The sequence below is a fragment of the Xiphias gladius genome, chromosome 7, assembly GCF_016859285.1.
Source record: "Xiphias gladius isolate SHS-SW01 ecotype Sanya breed wild chromosome 7, ASM1685928v1, whole genome shotgun sequence".
In the NCBI taxonomy this organism is placed as follows: domain Eukaryota; kingdom Metazoa; phylum Chordata; class Actinopteri; order Istiophoriformes; family Xiphiidae; genus Xiphias; species Xiphias gladius.
The window spans coordinates 17,181,530-17,198,304 of NC_053406.1; the positions used below are offsets into that span (position 1 = coordinate 17,181,530).

Consider the following 16,775-nt stretch of genomic DNA (forward strand, 5'->3'; position numbering starts at 1 on the left):
GGTACTTGCACTTTACTTGAGTATTTTTAATTTATGCCACTTTTTACTTCTACTACAGTTCATTTCAGAGGGAAATTCTGTGCTTTTTACTCCACTACATGGATCTGAAAGCTAAATAATAAGGCCTAATAGTTACTTTCAGGTACAGGATTTTACATAAAGTTTGACTTTTTTGTAAATATGCCTATTTGCTTTCTTGCAGAAAGTTAGATGAGAAGATTGATATCACTCTCATGTTTGTACAGTAACTACACTACAGCCAGCAGCTGGTTAGCTTAGCTTAGCATGAGGACTGGAAACGGGGAAAGAGCTAGCCTGGCTCTGTCCAAAGGTGACAAAGTCAGCCTACCAGCAGCTCTAAAATTCACTAATTAATACGCTATATCTAGTTTGTCTAATCATAAAACTGAGGAGAAAAACAAAAACCAAAGTGTAAAACAATATTTATGTGCTGGACTATCACTTAGCCCTTAACAGTTACCTGCAGAGAAACTGCAACCTCCATTATTCAACTCCCAGCCATTGGAAATTTCCCCATGTTTCCTGTCAGTCTCTACATTGACTGTCGATTTTAGGCAAAATTCCACCGGAAAGCACATAACTGCTCACAAATTTTCAAGCTAAGCTCAACTGTGCTGTAGCTGTATATTTAATGGACAGACATGAGAGTATCTTCTCATCTAAATCTCCACAAGAAACCAAAAAAGCTTACTTCCCAAGTTCTCAAACTATTCCTTTAAAATCTAAAAAATATTCCTTTAAATCTAAGTTTACATTTACCATAAGCTAAAAATTATAAGACCTGTGGTTCCCAACCTTTCTGGCTCGTGACCCCTTAAGAAAAATAAAAATTGGGGCCTCTTATCAAGTTTCTTTTTTTTTATGAGTTGTTTCACCAAAACGAAATTTCCCCTCTAAACTTATCAGATGGTTTTATTTTAAATAACTGTCTGAAGCCCAAAAATGTAAAATTATCCAATATTTCCCCCAAACAGCATAGATGAGAGAAAATTTTTACATATATTTGTGTCACAGAACTTTACTTTTTTCTTCTTTGGCCCAGCCCTTAAACTGGGAACCACTGGACTAAACAACTGAACTGTAGTTAATACTAGCTTCACCTTGGCCTGTTACAACAGTAAAATGCTAGACTTTCCCTCGTAGAGTGTTTTTGCATTGTCTTATTGGTACTTTTATTTAAATAAAGGATCAGAGTACTTCTTCCACCACTGCTCACTTTTAATAAATTCACTTCAGCTTTTCTATTTGTCACAGTAGAACAACACTAGAGCAGATAGAAACGTGTGAAGATGTGAGACCTACAGCAGCCACACCTGAACTTATTTGCATGGCGGCCGCACTTTACATATGTTTGAGACAAGAAGCTGCCTATTTGTCTTTGCTGGATAGTTGACAGTATAGATAGAGAAAGAAGACATGGCAAGAGAGAGTATGACACACACAAAAAAACTACTTTATAGCTGCCACAGTGCTCACCAGGAAGTCCCTAACTGTGTCTGTCTGCCATTTGGTCCTGAGCAGGTAGCGTACAGACCATTTTCAGAGATTTTCAGTGACAACGGCTGCCTGCTGCTGCAACCCTGTCTCCTAAAAATTATGTTTTTATACAACTAAAATGCAACAGCAAATATGTTACGTAGGAAGCAAATTAATTACGCTTTCTATTTGCGAAATGCAGATATGTTGTTAGTTTTGGTATTTGGCCAGTTGCAAAGATATTGATACGAAGCCTATCAGTAAAATGTTCACAGACAGCATTATTTGTTTTTCCGCCAAAATATCCGATCTTGCAGCACAATATCACATGCAGTGACTACAACATTATTAAACTTTTTTATGGTTATGTTTAGCCACTCACAGCAGTTGGTTAAGGTTAGGGAAAGATCGTGGTCTGGTTTAATACAGAAAAAAGTTCACAGTGACTTGAGACGAAACATGTTTATTTACATTTAACAAAAAAAAAACAAGATCTTTCCTTAACCTTAACCAAAGTGCTTTTTTTTTGGCTAAACCCAACCACTGCATTCTGAATGTGAACCCTGGTCTTGGGTGTGACAGTCAGGCACTTTAACCAACAGTGAAGTTTTGGGCTGTATAACGAGAACAGTGAAGCTGAAAGGTTCAGACACCGTTCACGTTACACACAGTTGATAGTAGTTAATGTATATGATAAGTGCCTTAGCCACTAGGCCACCAGAACAACGGGCTTCTTTAAATTCAGGATTCATATTAATATGTAACATTAATAGTAACATTTTGGCTCACGCTCCTCTTTGCTTATGGATACCAAACATCAGGATAACATGAGTTATATGTGGACTGTATTTTTTCTCTTCATGCTCTGTCTCTGCTGCATGATTTGGCACTTAGTTCTATTTGTGATAATACAAATATATACAACTCATATCTATGCAAAAACATGCAAGATACATTTATCCTGAATGCCAAGAGACAAGGCGAGAGGAACAAAGTTGGTGTGCAATGATAACTCAAAGAAAACACACACACACACACACACACACACACACACACACACACACACACACACACACACACACACACACACACACACACACACACACACACACACATACACACACACATTTTTATACACGCTCTTTGCTGAAAAGAGTTGTTCCCAGGAACAGCCAGCTATGGCCTCTGGCACTGAACCTGACCATGAAGGAGTTTTAACACTCGACATGAGGATTACAAACGGTGGGGACTTCACTCCATTCACTTCATGTTAACAGTATTTCTATAGCACCTATCATATTGTCATTTGTCACAGGTGGTTTTAACAAAAGAGAAGGCCTTAACCAGACCTTGATGAACTAGTTCTGAGTGACAAAAGGTCAGGAAACATCAGGTTCAGTTCCCACAGTGTGTGGTAAACTTGGCATTTAGGAGACTGAATCAAAGCATAAATGTTGACGAATGAGCACAAAAAAAAAAAACATCCACTAAAGTTTTGTCTCTGTACTATCATCACGTAGTCATTAGTGCCACACTATGTACCTGCCTACTCTCTTTACAGTCATCCTCCTCATTGATTCACTGATATCTTCCCCCTTCTGTCAGATAAACAGATTCACCAGGAACAAACTCTCTTGGCAGTTCGCTTTGTTTCCTTTCGTCATTCAAACAGAATAAACAGTGAAACAGCCAACGGAGAGACGGCTTGAAGAAATGATCTCACAGTTATGAAGTCTTTGAACTCTTCACGTCTCTGCAGAGGCGCCGCAGCTAAAACATCCCAGACCACTGAGTGTCTATGATTTTAAATCTGGGGTCAAAATGAAGCCCCGTCCCTTGGACTCTCTGTGAGATTGCTGGAGGCAAAACTAAAATCTGGTTATAACATCCAAAACCAGACAAAGAAAACAGCAGAGACATGATACTACATCTTCTGTCATTCTAGTTTTCATATGAATTAATGGACAGGATGATTTACCAGCACTTTTCCATAATGAGACACCATTAGGTAGCAAGTTGTGTTGCTCTAATGATGTCGCATGATATATTGCGATATATTTGTAAAGTTTCCCACTGACCCATAAAGAAATAGTTTGACATTTTGGAAAATGATTTGTTTGAGTTAGTGAAAAGATCGATACCACTTGATGTCTGTCACTGATATGGAGTAAGAGAAAGGTTCGCTTAGCATAAAGACTGGAAGTAAGGGGAAACAGCTAGCCCGGCTCTTTCCAGTGTACAAACACACACCAATCACACCTCTAAAGCTCAATGACTAACGTGTTATATCTTGTTTAATCCTTAAACAAAGAGAAATTAAAACTAGAGACCCTTTTGCAAAGGGATCACAACAGCCGCGACGCCCGCCAACATGTTGATGGTCCGACCCATGAGCACTCAGTAGTCATGACTACATTATTACATTATTTTGTAACTGTGCAGACCAAAACCATACAAGAACTGATAATGAGAAAATGGGCGCCTGGGCACAGACAAGTAAAAGGCCCCCCACCCCTCCAATAGGACCCCCAGATTGAAAAAGACACAAAACAATGTGTGTCTGTGTTGTGTCGCTTTGTGGTCATTTTGTGCTCTTTTGTCTGAGCTCTATGACTTTCAAACAAGAAATATTAACAGTTACTTCAGAAAGAGGCCCTTGCCCAGGGGCCAGAGAGGTCGTGGGGCCCCTGGGCTGGCTAAGCCCGTTCTTTAATCCATCCATGCAACCACCTGAGTATTGAATGCATTGCTTATACTGTATATTGCCTGCTCTATGATGTTTGCCACTTAAACAGGGTACTGGATCTTTTGTTTGAAGTTTGGACTTGTTACAAATTTTCCTATCAAGGCTTTAAAAGGTAAAAACCCTAAGATAAAATAGTTCCTCACAGTGACTGGTAAAAACGGAGACATCAGCACACGGCCGGAGCTTTAACCAGAACAGAACAGATTTGCAGCAGCCTAACAGGGATGAAAACCTCCAGGCAAACTTTTTTACATTATAAGCAAAACAAACGCAACCCAATGAAATACAACTATGCTGACATTTGTAAGCAAATACAGACACACACAAATGACTGCTTGCACACACACTTCCCTTAAGAGATTAGTGGGAGGAAGAAAGACTGAACAAGTGAGGGAGGGGAGGGGACAGAAAGAGCTCCCCTTTCACCTCATAATGACTACACTCACCTGTTCATCCCCTCACCTGGGGCAGGGAGATCACCCCCTCTGCTCCACCTCACCACCCTCTACCTCCCAGAGATGACCAGATAAAGAGAGTCTTTCAGCCGAAGACCGTGCCACTGTGGGTCCCAGCTCTCTATCCCCTGCAGCCCAGCCCGCCCCGCGGCCCGGCCCTGAAACTGATCCAGGTAGGCTTTCTAACGGAGAACTTTCTCACACTCTCCCCTGCCTATCACACACCTCCTCAACGTACTGAGCAGGGAAAAAAAAAAAAAAACACAGAAAGTGTGACTCACACGCAGTGTGCATACAGCACACACACAGAAATGCACACAAAAGCAAACTGTACACTGATAAGGGGAAATAATTGGCTCTGGGACAGAGAGTCTCACAGGTAAATGGGCTGATACTAATCAAAATGAAGAAACATAAGCCTCTCTGTGTAACATGGTTGTGTATGCCGTGTGTGTGCTCGGGTCAGTGTGGATACATTAGGAGTAATGGATGGATTACTGAACAGGCGTGTCGTGCAAAGGCCCAGGAGCCAAAGTGGTCAGGGGGCCCCTGGACCAGAGCCTGTGTTTGAAGTTAATATCTCTTGTTGCAAAGTCAACCAAACAACAACACAAAGAACCACAACACACCCAGAAAGAGACACAAAATTACCACAAAGAGACGTAAATGACTAAAAAGAGTCTCTTTCAATCTGGGTGTCCTGTGCCTACGTAAGAGGGGTGGGGGCCTTTTACATGTCTGTGCCCAGGGATCCATTGTCTTACAGTCTATGTTAGTAGTATGTGTGTTTCACGCTCTGTGTTTATCTGAAGCCTCACTTGGGTTTTGTGCGATATTACAAACATTATTACAACATAATGTGATTATGAATTTGAACCACAAGGCCTTTTGTTGCATTTGTGTAATACCTTCATTATTAGAGACAAGTCAACCATGCCGGGAGCAATCAAAGGCAGTAAAAAGAACGAAAGAAAAGACTGTAGGAGGTTTTCTCTCACTGAAATAGAAGAACTAAGAGACCATCCAACCCTCTTAAATCCCTAGAAATATTGCAGCTCATTCCTTCATGTCCTTTCCAAACCATTTTAAAGGGATTCTTTCTAGCTCTAGTTTAATTGATGAAAAAGCATTAATTGCTGAAAAGCGACTAATGGGTGGAGAGACGGTTTGATGGATTTTTACAAAGTAGGGTGATTGGAGGGTGTAGGAGCTCTACTAAATTAAAGTATTTTTGTTCCTCACTGCTATTAAAGCTTCCTTTTTCCTGTCCTTGTATGGATTTTAGGTCAAGATGAAATGAATGGGTATGCATGATAGGCCTGCAACTTCTTTTCATTACTGATTAATCTCCCAAGTATTTTCTCAATAATTGTTTGGTCTATAAAATGTCAGAAAATAGTGAAAAATTATCGTCAAAAATTCCTAGAATCTTAAAATTGCTCGTTTTTTCTAATCCAGAGTCAAGTATCAAAGAGGACTAAGGACTAAGAAATATTAATATCTGAGAGACTAGAACTGGTGAATTTTTTGCATTTTTGCTTAAAATTGGCTTAAATGATTAAGGAAAATATAGACAGGCTGTCTGATTAATCGACTAATGGTTTAAGGTAAATGATATACATGTAGTTGAAAGCTTTGAACAATGCACAATAAACAGAAAAAATCCATTATACAGGCTGACAACCACTATTTAGTTTGGGGAAGAGGCCTATACAGATGAAAAACTCTTCATTCCTATGTACTAATGTTTGTACTTGTGTGGGGTTTTTTTAGCTTCTGCCTGCATTATTAGGAAAAAAACTAAAGAAAAAGAGAGAGAGGGAGTGCTGCAGGAGGAAAGAGAAAGGTGGACTAAATAATCGATGTCTGTTTCTTGGCCACACTCGCCTACTGCACTGCTAATGGCAGGTTAATTGGTCTGCTCTTTAATGAGGGCATGAGACAGAGCGGCCAGCAGTGAGATGTTTGATCGAGACACAGATTGTTCGATTCGCCCTGAAGAAAGCCAACAAGAAGACCAAAAGTTTTTAACATAAGAAGAGCAAGTTTAGGATGGATGGAGGAAAGGAGGGAGAAAGAGAAGAACCAGACGCCACTGAGGAGATCATGGGATGAAAAACAGGAACCGTGTAATGGAATAAAGTAAATAGCAGACTGAAAATGAGATTCTGTAATAATGTGGAGTAATTTTTTCACCTGAAGATGTGAAAATGCAGTATTTCACAGCACAGCGGTCCTTTGACCTGAACACTTTCTGACAAATAAAAATCTATTAAGGTTTTATTGAGAATTGATTGCTAGCTTTATTAATGGTTAATGAATAGGGTACTTATGCTTTCCAGATCAGTGATAAGCCCTTAATAAGAACAACTTTTGGGTTGCCAGGTTTTGGCAAAATTACTAGATTAGCATCTAGTGGCCCCAGCTAGACGCTAACATCAGCAGGCTAATGTGTGCCTATTAGCACTAAACACAAATTACAGCTGTGGCTTTAGTTTTAGTCATAAACCAAAGTACTGGCAAATTAAAATTAGATGTGATGATGGCGCTACAGATGAAAGGTTACTAATCACCAATTGTCACAAAAAACTTTTTCAGTTCATCCTGTGGGAAACAAGAATATTTGAACCAAATTTCATGACAATCTATGCAAGAGTTGTTGATATTTCAGTCATGACCAAAGCGATTCTATCCCCAGGCACAAAAATAAACAATTTAATATTCTTTAATAGTCTTTTGACTCCACAGATTTATCTTGGGGCTCCTTGTGAGGGGTCCTGAGTCAAACCCTGACGTTTGGAGCCACTGGTCTAAACAATATCTCTGCTTTTCTCCCATGAAGATGAATGTCTCATTCTATAAAAAGTGTTTTGATTTTTTGTGGAGACGGCTTCTGTTTCAGGCGTGACCAACCACTGCTATAAAACGCAGTAAAATGTTTTTTCAGTTTTGTCAATCAGCAACGTGATTGTGTCTTCCATACCTAAACAGATATTGTGATATAGGCTACCAGCTCATGAACAAATATGTTCTGGTTATTTCCATGTCATCCTGCCCCAGCACTTTCACCCATATGCAGAAAAGGACAAAAAAGGTGTAAAAGCATATGAATGTGAATCCTAGTATCATTGTTATTCCACTCTAGCCTCAGCTTGAGTGTATTATTGTACTTCAAGCTTAGCCTGTTCCCTTGGTAACCATACTGATAACCAGCACTGCCCCTGTACTTACTGGCCAGGCGTATTTGAAGGGAATGACAATGTGTCCATTAGTCCCATCATCTCCGCCTCCTCCTCCTCCTCCTCCTCCTCCATCGTGCCCTCGGTGGCGGAGCGACTGGGAGTTTCCACCCAGGATCCCTGTGCTGCCTGACCCGAAGGTGCAGGCTCCGGTTGGGACGACCCGGGCCTGGTACTCCTTGAGGCAGGCCTGGAAGAAAGTGTCACATTGGTCCCTGGCAGAGCAGCGCTGCCCCCCGCTGGCCTGGAGGTCGCAGCAGTCTCCGGTCTGCAGGAGCCCGTGCAGGTTCTGGAAGTGGTGGATCTGAAGCTCGAACATCCCCACAGCCCATGCAGCCTAGGCCCAGAGAGAGGAAAGGATGGGTGGGAAAGAGAGAGATACATTTATATATTATCCCTGATTTAAGTGTGCATGGAAAGACAAGCAATTACAGTATGAAAGCTCTCACTGGTATGTAGTGATTCAAAATCACCAAAAGTCATCAGTTGAATTAAATTGAAGGGTAATTTAAAGTGTGAAAATTCAGGGTGCTGCAATGTGCACACTGGACACTTAAAAGGAAGGTTTGTGTGACCTGGGCATTATAAAAATGCCCGCCTGAGTGGTGGAGGAAGCAAAGGTTGTGATCGTTTCAAATTTATAGGTGGTGTGGGGTTTCATCTTTTATTATGGTTAAAATTAAGAGGTGCTTAAGTTTCCATCCAGGACAGTAGTAGGTAACCATTCAGTCTAGAAAGTGGACCAAAACCACGTCCAGGAAGATAGATGACAAATGCCTTCCATGAGATTTAACTTTGAGCAATGAAAGCTGGTGGAACAGAAGCTAATTAGAAAATGATTTCAAGTCTCTGTAGGACAGAGACACACACACACAAACACACAAAGGAGTTCACAGAGTTTTAAAGGATTAGTTCAGTTTTGTTTTGTGATATATGCTTATTCACTCTCTTGCTAAGAGTACATACATACTCCAGTACAGATCCGGCAGTAGACAATTGTGGATATCTGCACAAAAAGCTGACGCGCATGTACTTCTACTCATACTGCAATGGGGGGTATGCGTATGTGGACACCTTACACACATGCGCACTAGAAAACACGATAGTGACCTCCTGACAGCAAGAATAAGAGCTCCTTTGTTGTATTTGACTGAACAACAACAACAACAACAACAACAACAAAAGTGTGTGCGACTGATTACAAGAACAGCCGTACAGTACACTCATACACACAAAGAGACACAAAGAGAGCGTCCAGGTTACTTTTCTAGCCTACACTTGTAGCCCAGAGAGTCTGTGCGGTCTCAGATTTTGGGCTGCCTGCAGACTTCCACACTGGGGTCTGCATGGAACCCTTGTGGACTTGGACAGATGATGAATTTTACGTCACATGGACCCTCGTGGCCACTCAGACGCAGAAACCATGAATGGGCCTTTAGACTTTTAGCAGAAGCGCCAGAAGGTCACTGCTCCCGACCAAAAAATAGTCGGACACATAACCCTTCATAAAACCACAAACTGTTGTTATTCTGTCATTGTACAGATTAAACAAACAAGATGTGTGTGTTAATTAATGAGCTTTAAAGGTGCTGTCAGGCAGATATTTTAAACAGAGGCAGGCTAGCTGTTTTATGCTAAGCTAAGCTAAGCTAAGCTAAGTGGCCGCTGGTGGTAGCTTAATTTTTAATGTACAGACAAGAGAGTGGTATCTATCTTCTCATCTAACTCTCGACAAAAAAGCAAATAAACATATTTCCCGAAATGTCAAACGACTTTTCACTCACTTTTGTGTCTTTTATACAGTATTTGGAGGCTCTTTGGCTGAACACTGAACTAAGGTGGCAAAAGTATGGTCATCCACCTATTGTTAACAGTAAAACAAATAGGCACTGGACACCAGGATTCATTTGTTATTGTCCTCTTGAAAAAATAGACAAACTGAGGAAACAATATTTGTGAAAAAAGTACGCAAGTTCAAAGTTGATCTTTTATGAAAACACAAATGTTAAGAATTAAAAGAAAGCGACGAGTCTTTTGAGCATTTACTGTGGAGCTCTTGCAACAACCAGGAAACAAAATCTTTTTGGTCCCAAAACTTCAAGTGATGGTTTGGTAACTTTTGTGCAGAACCTGCTTTTTGCGATGAACAGTCACTTAAAGGGGAAAAGAAAATCTACAAAGTTATTAACGTATAAACTGTAACCTGAGACAGGAACCTGAAATAATTCACACTGTCTGTCACATGTGAATTTTACAAGATAAAAGTCAACTGACCAAAACATCATAATTATTATTATTATTTTTTTATTTTATTTTATTTTTTTAAATGTGTCTGTGTGTGCGCTCATAAAGTGTTTTTGAAAAAAATGAAGAAACTTTGAGTGAGGACAATGAGATTTCCTGCACCGTAACACCCTGCTACTTCTGGGAATCTGCAGCGGCCTGTATGTTTCCTTTTTATCATCTGTGTATCAGTGTTTGACAAGACAACAGTCGTCAGACATCAAGCAAGAGGGAAAAAAGAGGAAAAAAAAGGTAGGAAGACGTAACTTTATTCCCACAATTCTGCCAAAATCTGATTCTTTCATCCAGATTATGGACAGATACACCAGCACTCCAACTGTTTATCTCTCAACTTCCTTTTATTTGCCTTGTTTTTCTTTCTTTCTTTACCACCACTCCCTTCTTAATTCTCTCTTCCCAGGGGACAATGCCACTGGGAATCTGCTCACACTCCTTTTCTCTGCTCCTCCTCCTCCTCCTCCCTACTTTCTCTATCTGGGAACAAGCTGTAGTGCTCCTGTCATTTCTCTTTCTGCGGCCACCAGCTCTTTTCTGCATTGTTGCCATTCTCCGTTTCATCTGACTCCTTTTTCTTTTCTCTGTTTAAAGATGGATGGGGGACAGACATAAACACACACACAAACACACACACACACACACACACACACAATGCAATCACTTCGACACACGCCCTAGAGTTAACAAGCCCCCCCGAGAGTCTTGGAGCACCAGGGTCAGGTGACTGCAAACACAAAAATAAAGCCAGTTATCTGGGTTTGCCATGAAACCTCTGCTGATGAATAAATCTGAATAATTCACGGGTTTCTTGCAAAAACACTAAACTAATGATAGTTCATCGATTCCAAGAATCAGAACCATGTATCCCCCTCGGTGTTGGGCACTCAATCATGGACAGATATCACTGAGACCAACGAGATCTCATGTGTCCGCCAGAATCTCAGTCGCCCCATTGTGTTTGGTTGCGTGTCCCTCTCCTGCACTCTGTCCCTGAGCTGAGAGGGGTGAGGTAGGAGGGGTCTGGGATGGGGGTGGGGGGTTGTAGGGAGGGTGGACTCGTCCACATCAAAAGGCTTGTGGAGATACAGTGGCGCTCATCACTCTACATCCTCCTTTCTTCCTCTTCTACTCTCACTGCTCGAGCCATTCCCCGCATACCAGCATTTCAGCGCTTCAGTCTGACCAGAAAGAGAGGGAGAGGGAGAAAGACGGGGAGAGAGGGGAAGAGGTAGAGAGAGATCCAAGCTAAGGCTCAGACCCTCTCTGCAGGAGAAAGCTGGAAGTTAAAGGCTCACTACACCCAAAACTCAAGTCTGGCTCACAACATATCCTCTCCATCTAAAGACTGACACTCATGGCTCAGTACCGGAGCCCTGTTTAACCGTACAAGACAGGTGAGACTGGTTAAGTCTAAAAAGGAGCAACGGGTTAAAGCAAAAGTTCAAAACCAAAAAAAAAACCCAGGGACAAGACTAATTTTCTCCTCTCAAACAAGGTGCTGAAGAAATCTGCTGTAGTCAGCGCCAGTTACCACCAGAAAGTGGTATCAGATAATTCAATTCTTTAAGCTCAACAGCAACATTTAATATCAAATATGACTCAGCAAATATTAGCTACAACCGTTTCACTAAGAGTTTCTCTGTGCAAACGTATCATCTATAACTTTATAATATGAAAGGCATCATTCTTGACCGAGTTTTTGAATATCGATGGAAAGAAATTTAACAGGCAACAGTTTTGATAATCGATTTAAGGAATTTTTCATGAAAAATGCCAAAAAAAACAAAACAAATTGCATGTTCCCGCCTCTCAAATGTAAGATTTTTGTTTTTTCCTGTGTTTTATGAATTAGCTGAATATCTTTGAGTTTATAATTATTCAGATTTTTAAAAAAAAGGCTTTTAAAGATGTCACCTTTGTTTCTGGTTGTGTGTTTCAGGCATTTTAAGCTATTTTCTGACATTACATGAACCAAATACTGAAGTAATTGGCGGAGTAATCGATGATTATGATAGTTGCAGCCCTGTCCCACTGAGACTCACAGTGTTGCGGTGAGCCTCAGTCAGTATGTTAATGCCTCAGCAAATCCCACTGCAACTGTATCTGGATGGATCTATCAATCTATGGTTAGAAGATAAACAGGTTTTCCTTGGGGTTTTGGGTGAACTTTCCCTTTAATGGCAAAATGAACTTCTGGCTGATTTATCTCAGAAATGATTTGCTTTGAATGTGAGGTTGCTCTATCTAAATAAGCCTATGACAGAAAAATACAAAAATGTGAAACTGATTCCTGCTTGAGATGCATAACAAATTTCAGAGACATCAGACGATTAGTCAGATCTAATCCAATTTTAAAAATCTAGCTTCAGTTTGAAAATGAATGAGCCTGATTTTGCAAACCACAGCTGAAAATCACACTGAAACAGTGTAGTGTATCCTAGGCTGCAGTGTGAGCCATGGGCATAATAAAACTGGACAACGTGTAGTGGCTGCTGGACTGCATTTATGAATCAAACTGGTCTAGGCAGGTGTAGATGTCTCCTGATGAGGATGGTCTACGGTCCTCTGCATTACAAATGCTCAACGGCAGCAGCAGAGGATCCTGAGTGTGTGTTTCACACCGCAGTGCAGTCGGAGAATGGAGGGAGTGGAGTGTGTTATTCCTCAGCTGTGAAGGGGTTGCAGAGGTGCAGCGAGAGACACGCAGAGCTGCCCGAACGGTCAACATTCACACGCCCCGGAGTTTATTCGGCTGTGGCCCCGAGCTCCACACACACCCAAGACACAGATGCTGGATGTGAGCTCAGTGTTTAAAAAAGAAACACACACATACACACAGTCTCTCTCTCTCACAAACACACACACACACACACACACACACACACATGTATACATGCACACATGCACAAGCTGGAGAACCTCTGGGCCTATTCTTGCTACTGCTGAGTCCTGTCACATGTCCTGATCAGACCAGCAGATGCCTGACAGCTCGAAGGGGAAAAAGGGAAACGTATTCTCTGGTTTTTCACCTCTGTGCCTGACATACTGCTGGCATAAAATCCAAAGCTGTTCATGTTGACAAAATAATGTCCATGATGCTATGAGCAGCTTGTCGGAATCATTTACACAAGTTATTGCAGTGACTTTTGAACTCTGCTGACATCCATAAAGCACTGCGAAACACAAAATAAGGTCTGCATCCATGCAACCGCCAGGGAAAAAGGCGGAGGGCGGAGGAAACAGTCAGAAAGTGGCACCGAACGCCAGCAGGCAAACGTGCTACAGACAGGGATGCAGAGAGAGGCAGATGCAATTAGGCTTTTCCTTTATTATCCAGTGGATGCTGAACAGAAAATGTGGACTTGCAAATTAAAGTGAATCATCTCACTGTGAAGCCAACACCGCAAAAAGAATTTAGGGTTTTATTTAGCACTGAAATTCCCCAAATAAATCATATGTAGCAGCTGTATATTTTTGCTTGATTTCTGTGCTTTCCGCTTCATCATACTCAACAAACAATAGTATAATAAACAGTATGTTCTTTATAATGCTAAAATAAAGTATGATTTTCCTGTAATACTCCTTTTCGACACATATTTTGCTGTGACATTTGTACCCCATGCTTCTAAAATTGGATTACAGTAGTTCTCTTGTGCGCAGGATAATAGACACCAGCGGGCTGAAACAACAGGTGGGCACAGCGCCACATAGGAGCAGAATGAGGGCAGCGCAAAGGGCTAAGGGACAGCGTGTGTGGACTCCATTATTGACTGTTTTTGCGCAGCTGTGATAAGAAATACAGGCTATACCACAGTTAAAAGTCAGATTCGGGGGTTTAAGCGCATGCCGCCCGAAATAGCCTAGCACTTAATCGGTGGCTTACCTGCGGTTGTATCGTGAGCGCCACGAGAAAGATCACAGCCCGCTGCAGGTGGAGGTGTCCCCGGTGTCGGTCACTCCTCATGTCTGGCTTCCCGGTGATCCTTCCGCTCCCGTGTGTGGGATCGAGCCGAGTTACCCAGCGCGCTCTTGAGCTCTCCATCCCTGCGTCAAGGGATTGGGGACTGTGCTGTGCGCTCTGGCGGTGGTGGTGGTGGTGCCCCCCCCAGCCGCCCCCCTCCTCGTCCCTCCCTGAGTCCGTCCGTCCGCCCAGCTCTCCTCCTTCTCCGGTCTTAAACCCTGAAACTCCCGCAGAGCCACTTCATCGCGTCCAGTTCAGAGAGACCATAACTACCGCTGTCTCCGCTTGGATGTATCCCCGGACCCACCCACACGCGCACGCACGCACACACCTGATCACCCTCTTGCTGCTGTGTCCAGGGTGGATTTCCACTGGGAATGACACATGCACACAAACACACTCACTCGGCACATAAACACACTCCCCTTACGCTGTATTCCTCCCACCACCTGCGTTAAGAGGCTTTAAAGGTCCAATCTGCCGTCTCAGTTGACTTGAACTCTCATCCCAATTAGCTGACACTCTCTCTCTTCCTCCTCCTCCTCTTCTGCTGTCTCTCTTCAAGCCTGATCCACGCACCGAAAATTTGGACAAACCCAAATATCGTCTACGCTCGACCTATTTTGCGGGATGGGCGCGTGGGAGCAGTCTCGCCGAAGTTGCGTCTCTCCGGCGGAATGGTTTCGCCCCGCGCTCTCCTCGTCCGTGCGGCCGGCTCGTCATTTGTCAACCCGATACGAAGCCCGGCGGCGACAGAGTGAGTGTGGGAAACAATGAGAGGGAGGGAGAGAGAGAGAGAGAGTGGAGAGGGAGAGCACGGAGGGTGTGTCCTGAGGCAGGGAATATCCGTCTTTCAGCTCTTGTCCGGATGGTTCCCAGCGCGCACCAGTGCTCCCATCCCTTTCTCTCCCACTCACTGCGCACCGAGCCACCTGTGGACCAACCCAAACTTTTCTTTTTTGCCCTAAGTTGTCGCATTTACGCATGGGAATACCCCGAGTGCGTCTCGTCTCTCGCTTCTCCTCTCCTCTTCCTTTTTTTTTTTTTTGTGGCACCTCACTGGTTCCTCTCCTCCGGTTTCAGAGCTAGGCTGTCCCCAGCTCACTTCAAAGCTCCGCCGTGCCAATTAAACTGTTTTCACAGTTTTGCTCGGGCTCGAGTGGCCCTTGAATAGGAACGTTTCTACAGCCTTTGAAGCTGAGGGCCTCCATCATTAAAATACCCCTCTGCTGCGGACGATGAAATGGAAGTTGCTCACAAAAAAAAAAAAAAAAAAAAAAGGGATCGTCGTATTCACATTCATGATTAAACTGGTTTGGCAGCTTCCGGCCTGTATACAGGGCGCGCATGCCGCTGCTTAATGATGCTGCAAAAATTAACAGGCTGAGCGCAGAAATATAAAAGAGAATAAAAGCGAGAATCTTTTGAATTTTGGCACCGGTCACATGGCATATGTTCCACATCTGACCTCCAGTGCTCGTCTTGTTGGACCCAAGACCTCCACACAATGTACCTTCTTCATCGGAGGAAGTCTAATGAGATTCTCCCTCCCCCACCATCTTAAGGTCTATCACGGGCTTGTTGCTCAAGAGCTTCCCTGACAACCGCTGGTCCCACCCCCCCCCCCCGGCCGGGTGCTCTGCAGTGACCCCCCGAGCAGAACAGAGGGCTCTTGAGGAGCAGAGCGTTGATTTGCATAGAGGAGCACTGACCTCTGAGCATGAGCTGAATTCTAACCGACAGCCCGGAAACACACGCAGACATCACTGGGTCCGCTCAGAGGCTGCTGTGTGCGTGGTTCACCTGAGGAAGAGTCCCCCAAAAACACGCGAGGCCTCCTCTCTGCCTCAGGGTCTTGCTGCACAAATGGAAGAGTTGCGTATTTTGGCACCATCTAGTGGTCACACGTGTCCTTCGGGGCACAAGTTGAAGATGTTGGGCTTATTGATCTCTATTTACAGCCTCTGAGGACTTGGCTTCAAATCGTGACTTAATAAGCAAAAATCAAAGCTGCAAAATCACCTATGGATATTATTTGCTAAGAGTTTAACACTCAAAAAGTCAATGAATCTGCTTCATCGGGACTGTGTGGGCGTAGTTAAATCAAACAACTCACCATCTGTCATCAGGGTCTGATTCACGTTTCTAAACTCTGCATGGAAGTATTTGGTATCACGTTTTTCTAACCGAGTCTCTTAAAACCAGTGAGAAAAGCACAGAGGGGGGAGAAAAAAAGAAAGAGTTGTAATGCGAAATAACCGACACTGCTCCAGGCTGAAAATAGCGTGTTCCTGTAGGACCCCGCCACTCACAGTAAGAAGCTGAGTGAGAAAACAAGTTGCTTGCAGGAGAAGCCTGCATTTTCCATTTTTTCCAGGTACAGCTCTCCGACAAGAAAGCAAATGACTCGGGCATCTCCGTGGCCTATAGCGGTCTAAGACACATACTGTGAAAAAGCAACACCCCTGGTTTGATTCTGGCCTCATTTGGCTTTTGTGCTCTCCCCATGTTTCCCATTTCCACTGCGAACTGTCAAATACAGGCAAAACCTTTAAAGAAAAATCAAAAAAAGTATC

General features: G+C 43.0%; 1 protein-coding gene across 1 annotated transcript in view; it reads right to left on the reverse strand.

Moving 5' to 3' along the window:
- LOC120791976 (protein jagged-2) overlaps window positions 1-14,308 on the reverse strand; it is a 53,621-nt gene extending 39,313 nt beyond the window's left edge. The window contains exons 1-2 of the mRNA XM_040130919.1: window positions 14,122-14,308; window positions 7,930-8,274 (exon numbers count right to left, since the gene is read on the reverse strand). Coding sequence (XP_039986853.1) covers window positions 7,930-8,274; window positions 14,122-14,280 — 504 coding nt within the window. The 5' untranslated portion in view covers window positions 14,281-14,308. The remainder of the gene's footprint in view (window positions 1-7,929; window positions 8,275-14,121) is intronic.
- Window positions 14,309-16,775: the final 2,467 nt, after the last annotated feature.